Here is a 9693-nt window from a genome sequence, read left to right on the forward strand (position 1 = left end):
CAGCATGTCTATCGCCAAAACGGCCGTTCAGGCGATGCTCTCTGATGCCCTGCTGAGGGATACTAATGGGGACAGTCGCATTCGACACCTGGAGCTGGATTTGCCATTGGATAAAGTCATCAAGTTCGTTTCCGTGGGCCTGCCGCTCCTTCTGGTGTCCATGGCCTTTGCCAGAGAGATTTCTATTGGTTAGCAGCTCTTTTCTTCTCCCTAGTGTGAGAATCACAGGACCTCAGAGCAGCACTGGCACTGCAGTAATTTCACAAACCCTTGAGTTAATTGACTGACCATTAGCTTGAGGGCTGGGCTGATGGAACGCTGGATGTATAGTAATTAGTGTTCATCTGAGGTGACAGCGCTATCTCTACTGCTTAGGAAGGGAAACTGTGGCGAAATATGAGAATTAAGCATCTGCTAATGATTATTAGCAATTTATATGACATCGCAAACTCCAAAAAAAAATCTTTAGTGAGTAGAACGGTGTGGGTGTCAATTGCTGGCTATAAATGCCACTAACTTGAGCGTTCCTGCCAACAGTGCATTGGAGAGAACTGTCTGTTTTGTGTAGGCAGTTGACTTTGAGGTTGCAATCAGTTCCTCTGGAGCTGGTCTGCAATCAGCTCACACAGATGTTAATTGGCATGAGGATGATTAAGAGAGACGTGTAGAGATGACAAGGGTCTGTAATTACAGTCAGTCTGCTCTTTCCCAGCTCTCTATTTCAGACTAACGAGAAGATATGCTAATTAAGCGGAGACGTGCAAGGCAAGCAAACTGATTCTTCCTGCTTTCAATAGTGGTCTGACAACACTCAGGTTATTGGTTAGGATACAACAACACAAACTTGACAGTGGAAGGAAGCCTGATTATTATGTTATCTAGCATGACTTGAGTATGATCTAAAAGGCATTTTGAAAACCATCTGACAAAAGTAATTCACATGATTACACGACCAGTGTCACAAATGTACTTATTTAATTAAAATTTAGATTTTATATTTAGATATAATTTATTTCTTTTTATATTTATAGATAATAATTTACTTAATATTATTTAATGAATATGTAATAGTAATATGTATATATGTATGTAATATGTATAATATTGTATAATGTCATAGTTTTCACAGTAAACTGATAGACAGATTGATAGATCAATACATAGATATATAGATGTCGTAGTTCATATATATATGTATATATTTGTATTTTTAGTTTTTTTTCTCGTAGATACATAAATAGATACATACAATTGAAACTAGTAGGAAAAGCGGATGTCTGTTTAATATATCCTGGTGTATTTCTTATTCATATAATATCTTAAATTACTTAGAAATTCAGCAAAATCTTTAGCTATTAATGCATATTAATCAATATAAAAATTATATTACATTATACACTACCAGTCAAAACTTTTTGAACAGTAAGATTTTTAATTTTTTTTTTTAGTAAATTTCTTTTATTTACCAAGCCTGCATTTATTTGATCAAAATATTTTTACTATTTAAAATAACTGTTTCTATTTGAATATATTTTAAAATGTAATTTATTCCTGTGATTTCAAAGCTGAATTTTTAGCATCATTACTCCAGTCAAATGATCCTTTTTCAGGTTTCTTTGATGAATTAAAAGTTCAGGACAGCATTTATTTGAAGTAGAAATCTTTTATAACTTATCTTTGCTAAATAAAAGTAAAAATTATACTGACTACAAGCTTTTGAATGGTATAGTGTATAATGTTACAAAAGCTTTTTATTTTAGATAAATGCTGATCTTTGGATCTTTATTCATCAAAGAATCCTGAAGAAAATGTTCTCAACTGTTTTAAATATTGATAATAATAATGAGTGTTTCTTGAACAGCAAATCAGCATATTAGAATGATTTCTGAAGAATCATGTGACACGTAAGACTGTAGTAATGATGCTGAAAATGTAGCTTTGATCACAGGAATAAATTAGATTTTAAAATATTCAAATAGAAAGCAGTAATTTTAAATAGTAAAAATATTTTTACATTTGACTGTTTTTGCTGTACCTTGGATCAAATAAATGCAGGCTTGGTGAGCAGGAGGGAATTCAATTCAGTTCAATTCAAGTTTATTTGTATAGCGCTTTTCACAATACAAATCGTTGCAAAGCAGCTGTACAAAAAAAAAAAAAAATGTAGGCTACTACAATATATTTAGTAGCTTATTAGTGGTGACTACTGTATGTTAAGTCGATGTACATATGGTATAAATATTAAAAACAGTAATGGTGTAATCAAAAACAGCTGATGAACACTAATAGTAATGATTATGTGTTGCAATCCCGTGGCAGAAACAGAGAAACAAATAGAGAAATAATTAGCGTAGCTGCTGTTCCAACCAAGCAAAAATTGTGTTTTGCCCAAGCTGAAAAATGTTGATGTGCATTTGATCAGATGTAACTGAAGTACAACGTTATGAGATACATTATGTGAATGTTTGGCTTAATTAAAAAAAAAAAACATTAAACATTTTTCTGTTCAAAAACTTTTGACTGGTAGTGTACAGTATATTGATTTTCAGTGTGGTCTCACACAAGTTTTTTATGCCCACTGTATATGTACGGGCATAAATAGATTAAGATTGAAGCTTTTAGGAAACTCAGATGTCTATGAATATCTCTCCTGGTTTGGTATCATGTAATTTGCAGAGATGTTCGGTGGAGCTCAGTTATCCGTAATAGTCGTGGGCTGGGGCATGTCGTGTTCAGTCAGTAAATTGGAGGCTGACTGTGGGTTTTGGAGGGTGACACAGATGTTTAAGTGGTCCATATAAAGTAGGGCTTGGCCTCCTCTCAGCAGCTGGGTCACACCCTCTCGCCCAGGCAGCAAAACTCTCCACAGAAGGGTGTTTCCTGCTTGTCTGCCTTGGTGGTTTCACCATCTGTGTCCATGGAAAAGCTCTACCGCTATTACAGACATGCCACCCTGATTCTCCATTTATACAATATCAAGTGATCCTGCAATACTGTCATTTATATCTCAGCATGTTCATTTTCTCTGTTTCTCCTCCCAGGCTCACAGATTAGCTGCTTTCCACCCAACAACTTCACAGTAAAGCAGGCAGCATATGTGGATACGTACTGCTGGGACTCTCTCATTGCACCATGAGTTTGACACAGATGGGAACTTAGAAGAGCGTTCACTCTGGGTACATAAAGTGAGTAAAAACATTTAGAAAATAAATCGCAAAATTACATTTTTTAAATGTCTCAGCTGTTTTTGTTAGACAGTGTCATAAAATGGAAAGCAACTGGAAAAAATTGAGAAAGATCTAAAAAATAGATCTATTCTAGTCTGCAGTAAAGCCACAAGTTTAAACACGGACCTGAATATGAAATATGTTTTATAGCTCTGACTATTACTTTTTCAACAATTAAAAACATTGTTTTTGTTTATTAAAAAATATGGCTAATTTTAAAATACTTAAAAAAAAACATAACCAATTTTACTGAATTCCACATTTAAAATTAGTGAAAAAAGTCTAACAGGCCTAATTCATACCACTTTTCTGAAAGTCTGGGCAGTTGTTGCTAGTATATCTAATCTATAATACAAAAATTGTACATATAAAACAATCTAAAGCTCAAGTTAATATGAACTATAAAATGTTTTATAGCTCTGACTTTTACTTTTTAACAATTATTTCATTTTTGTCTATTTTAATTACATCATACATTTAAGAGAAATCTGAGAGATAAATGCATTAGTTATATAAATAAATGTGTTAATTTTTAGTGAATAAGTATCTAAATATTGATAATAATAAAATATTATAATTTAATAATATTTGAATATAGATACCATAGATAAATATTAAAGCATCATACAAATTATATAGGTATATTAATAAATGTTAATATTATAAATGAATACATATATCATTACATAAATACATAATAGAGATAAATACATTAGAAATTGTATAAATAAATGCATTCTTTTTTATTGAATAAGTAAATAAATATTAATATAAGTATTATTGATAAACAATATTTTAATTAATAAGCAAATTAATATTGATATCATAGATAAATAATATAGTATAATACAAATTATATGGATTGATAAATGTTTATATTATAATTGAATAAATTAGTATGAACTAAAACATTACCAAGTATTATAAGTAAATAATTATTAATATTGTAAATACATAATCATTACATAAATCATTAGAGATTAACACATTAGAATGTGTATATATAAATGTATTATTTTATTGCATAGGTAAATATTAATACAAGTATTATTAATACATAATATATGAATAAATATAAATATATATTAAATAAAAATATATGAATTGTATTTATTACATAAATACATAATAATAGAGATTACTACATTAGTAGTTGTATAAATGTATCTTTTTCATTGAATAAGTAAATAAATATAAATACAAGTACTATAAATAAATATACTAAATAAATAATATATGAATTTTATTTATTACATAAATACATAATAATAGATATATTAATACATTATAATTTCTATAAATAAATGTATTATTGAATCAGTAAATAAATATTAATACAAGTATTATTATTAATAAATTCATGTTGATATCATAAATAAAATAGTATAATACAAATTATAAATAAATAGATAATAAGTCAATAAATATTAATATTATAAATAAATATATTTTAAATAATATATGAATGTTATTTATTACATTAACACCTAAAAAAATATTATAAGTAATATTTAGTTTGATAAGTAAATACAAATAAATAAATAAATGTTACTATTGTACTTTGTCATAAAATCTACAGTAAAGCGTTTTTCTCATACTGGGACTTGTTTCAATCTTGCTTGTGCAGATGTTTCCATACTCCTTATTGGTCATGGCCATGGTGATGTACCTGCCGTCTCTGATCTGGCGGTATCTGGCCGTGCCCAGCCTGACCTCAGACCTGTTTTTCATTATCGACGAGCTGGACAAGTCTTACAACCGCTCTGTCCGCTTGGCTCAAAATATTCTGGACCTAAAACAGCAATCAGAAAACCCACTGCAGTTTCAGGCTGAGCTTAAGAGGTATATGCAAATCTTAACATTTTTACATCTTGTTTTTCAGATATTAAACATGAACTCATTTTATTTGCATCTTTTTAGAGCCAAGCGCAAGCGTTACTTTGAGTACCCCCTGCTGGAAAGATACATGCAGTGCAAGCACAGCTCCTACTTCCTGGTCAGCATGCTCTTCCTGCGAGGCTTCCTGCTCCTGACCTTCATGTCCGCCTCATGCCTTTACCTGATCTACTTCCACCTCTCCGCCTTTCTACAAGACGAATTCAGTTGCTTTGTGCGCACCGGCCTCCTCCGTGACCAGCCCTGGGTGCCTGAGCTAGTTCAATGTAAAATGACCGGCCTACTTGTGTTCCAGGTCATTAGCGTAGCTAACGGCGCTGTCTATGTGCTGCTAGGTCCGATTGTTCTCTTTAGCCTGCTTCGTTTGTTCTGTTGGGACACAACCTTCCTCTCCCTCTACGAGGTGCTGCCCGGACTGGGGCTCATGAGCGGTCAGAAACTGGGCTGCCCGCTTAACGATCTCAACGTGCTGCTTCTCTTCCTGCGCGCCAATGTAGCGCAGCTGCGATCCTACAGCCGCCTGAGGGCCGTTTGCTCCCTGGCGCCTCCTCGACTGAAGGGTGGTAAGGGCGCGTTGATGGGGGAGCAGGCCGAAGAGGCAGCGGAGGCCGCTGAGGAGCTCGAGGAGGAGATTAGAGAGGCCAGAGAGGAGGGCAAACTCAATCTAGTTGACATCATGACTGTGCTCGGAGCTGCCAGAGGAAACGCAGTGAACTGTTCAGAGCAGCGCCCTCTTGTGGAACAAGACATGACGCTTGGTACAGTCACTCTCATCTACATACTTAAACGCATCCTGCTCGTTGGCATTTTCGTGGCTGTCATATGGGACGTTCAGAAAATCATCAAAGTGACATAATTTATGATGTTGGAAAGCATTTGTGTCCCTACTGTATGTGTGAACATCATGTGTGAAGAGAAAATGTACAAAAAATTACCCTTATATAGCATTTAAAGGAGAAGTTCACTTCCAGAAAAAAAATTACAGATAATGTTCTTGTCACCCAAGATAAAGTCTTTCTTTCTTCAGTTGTAAAGAAATTATGTTTGTTTGAGAAAAAACATTTGAGGATTTTTCTCCATATAGTTGACATCTATGGTGCCCCGAGTTCGAACTTCCAAAATGCAGTTCAAATGCGGATTCAAACAATCCCAAATGTGGCTGTAAACAATCCCAGCCGAGGAAGAAGAGTCTTATTCAGCGAAACGATCGCTTATTCATTTATTTTTACTACAATTTATACACTTTTTAAACTTAAAAAACTTGAGGTCTTGAACTGAAAAAAAAAAAAGAGTTCAGGCAGAGCAAGACAAGATGAGCATTTGAGGTTAAAAAGTATATCGTTTAGCTAGATAAGACCCTTCTTCCTCAGCTGGGGTAATTTACAGCAACATTTGGGATCGTTTGAAGCCGCATTTAAACTGCATTTTGGAAGTTCGAACTCGGGGCACCATAGATGTCAACTATATGGAGAAAAATCCTCAAATGTTTTTTCTCAAACAAACATAATTTCTTTACAACTGAAGAAAGAAAGACAAACATCTTGGATGACAAGGGAGTGAGTGCATTATCTGTAATTTTTTTAAAGTAAACTTTAAATATGAGTATGCTTCTCAACACACACCGGTTTTGTTTATTAAAAAATATGGCTAATTTTAAAATATTTTCCATAACCAAGTTTACTAAATTCCGTAGATTTCAATTTAAAATCAGTGAGAAAAGTCTAGTAGGTCTAATTTGTACCACTTTTCTGGAGGTCTAGGCAGTGACCCTGGACCACAAAACCATAAGAGTAAATTTTTTAAAATTGAGATTTATATATCACATGAAGCCAAATAAATAAGCTTTCCATTGATGTATGATTTGTTAGGATAGGACAATATTTGGCCGAGATACGACTATTTAAATATCTGGAAACTGAGGGTGCAAAAAAATCAAATACTGAGAAAAAAATTACCTTTAAAGTTGTGCAAATAAAGTCCTTAGCAATGCATATTACTAATCAAAAGTTAAGGTTGGGTATACTTATGATAGAATATGTACAAAATATCTTCATCTTTACTTCATATCCTAATAATTTTTGGCATAAAAGAAAAATCGATAATTTTGACCCATATAATGTATTTTTGGCTGTTTCTACAAATATACCCGTGCTACTTAAGACTGGTTTTGTGGTCCAGGGTCACAATATCTCATCTATATTACAGAACTTGCCTGTTCTAAAGGAGGCTTTAAAGAAAAAACAGTTCTTCATAAGTTCTAGTAGCCACATTGTGCACTTAGCATCAGGTTTTTAACCCAAAATTTATGCCCCTAACAGCACTCTCTGTCTCTTTACAGAGCCTAACCACCAGGGGTACCATGAGTTGAAGGAGACTACAACATGTTGTTTTGCCTAAAGCAGCAGCCAATGGACTGAAGCAGCACTGTCAGACTCTAGAGGGCCCTGTAGAACAGCTAAACCTCTGAGATGAAATAAAGATGAAGATAGACTAGCACATCCAATAGCTAGAACTCCTCCATTATAGTCCAGACTCATACAAATATCTGGATTTAAATCATTCTTATACACAAATCACCTCAGGAATAAAAACTCAAAGTCTGTACTATTTGAAAAGCCTCCGATAGTTAGCCTTCTTAAACTTGAGCGTTTTTATAGCTTTATTTATTCTTTTCATTCTTATATAGCTGATGTTTGTGGATTCCATACTTCTTTGAAAACTGGATGCTTTACTTGACCTTTTGTTCTCTTTTGTAAGTAGGTGAAATAAACTTTGTTTGTATTTATGTTTTCTTTGTTCATTTCCACATTACTTTTCAAAAGTTTGAGGTCAGAAGAAAATTTAATAAAGCATAATTGTACAGTTGAGTTCAAAAGTTTACATCTCCCTTTCAGAATCTGCAAAATGTTATTTTACCAAAGTAAGAGGGATCATACAAAATGCATATTATTGTTTATTTAGTACTGACCTGAATAAGATATTTCACATAAAAGATGTTTACATATAGTCCACAAGAGAAAATAATAGTTGAATTTATAAAAATGACCCGGTTCAAAAGTTTACATCCCCTTGATTCTTAATAATGTGTTGTTACTGATCTACCGCTGTGTTTTATTGTTTAGTGATAGTTGTTCATGAGTCCTTTGTTTGTCCTGAACAGTTAAACTGCCTGCTGTTCTTCAGAAAAATCCTTCAGGTCCCACAAATTCTTTGGTTTTTCAGCATTTTTGTGTATTTGAACCCATTCCAACAATGACTGTAGGACTTTTGAGATCCATCTTTTCACACTGAGGACAACTGAGGGACTCATATGCAACTATTACAGAAGGTTCAAACACTCACTGATGCTCCAGAAGGAAAAAACATTCATTAAACTTTTGAATTTGAAGATCAGGGTAAATTTTTCTTCTGGGAAACATGTAACTTTCTTCTGTAGCATCTGAAGGGCAGTACTAAAAGAAAAAAATATGATATGTAGTCAACATAAGAAAAATGTACACATCTCCATTCTGTTCATAAGTTTTCACCCCGGCTCTTAATGCATGGTTTTTTTCTTCTGGAGCATCAGTGAGTGTTTGAACCTTATGTAATAGTTGCATATGAGTCCTTCAGATGTTCCTCAGTGTGAAAAGATGGATCTCAGAATCATACAGTCATTGTTGGAAAGGGTTCAAATACACAAAAATGCTGGAAAGCTAAAGAATTTGTGGGACCTGAAGGATTTTTCTGAAGAACAACAGGCAGTTTAATTGTTCAGGAAAAACAGGAGGCTCATGAACAACTATCACTAAACAAACGGGGTCATTTGTACAAATTCAACTATTATTTTCTCTTGTGGACTATATGTAAACATCTTTAGCTCTACAAACAGCTAGTTTTGCTAGCAAACAGGTGTGTCTTACCATATAATTTCATTGTATTATCTTAATTATGAGCACACTGGTTTGTAGTGCAGTTTTACCTTTTACTGCACGTTGTTATTATTCTCGTTATATTCCCTATAGAGGCTAATAAACCGGAAGACTCGCCCGTAGGCTTACTTTTGCGTTAAATTAAATTAAAATATAAGACTACATAAACCGAGCATGTTCCACGTTTTTATACCTACAGAATAGCATGACTTATAGACTCTTCTCCTGCACCTTAGAGAGAAATATCACCTCCTCCTATGAGAATTAACTTGTCCCATAATTGCCAGACTTTCTCAAGTTTCTATTCCCACAAGAGCTATCAGAGTAGACTATAGCTCCGTATCTTATGTTTTAAAGATGTTACTTCCCCCCTTCTTCAGTGTGAAGTTTTACTGTATCTACTTAAAGGTTCACACATCCAAGCACTGAAAATGTGGGTTTGACATATTGGGAGCGCTAAACTTAAAGTACAGTATGTTTATCTGAAAGGCAATAAGTTTGTGAAACATTGCAGTCAAGATTTTGAAGATGTAGGACAACAGCGTTTTTTTTTTAAGAATAATATTTATAGCAAATTATCATTAGGAAGTATTTAATAATAAACAGGGGTTGTCAGATAGGTGAGTTGTCAGAAAACTTAAAATATTTTGCATCCACCT

General features: G+C 33.6%; 1 protein-coding gene across 1 annotated transcript; it reads left to right on the forward strand.

Annotated features, from left to right (window-relative positions):
• On the forward strand, positions 1-7908 carry LOC141299461 (pannexin-3-like). Its single transcript, XM_073829820.1, is given in 6 exon segments — positions 1-188; positions 3042-3124; positions 3126-3185; positions 4855-5069; positions 5148-5881; positions 7462-7908. Coding segments are annotated over 6 exon segments (1335 nt in total). The 5' UTR covers positions 1-4; the 3' UTR covers positions 7521-7908.
• The last annotated feature ends 1785 nt before the right edge of the window (positions 7909-9693 follow it).

This window comes from Garra rufa, chromosome 23 (genome assembly GCF_049309525.1).
Source record: "Garra rufa chromosome 23, GarRuf1.0, whole genome shotgun sequence".
NCBI classification, from domain to species: domain Eukaryota; kingdom Metazoa; phylum Chordata; class Actinopteri; order Cypriniformes; family Cyprinidae; genus Garra; species Garra rufa.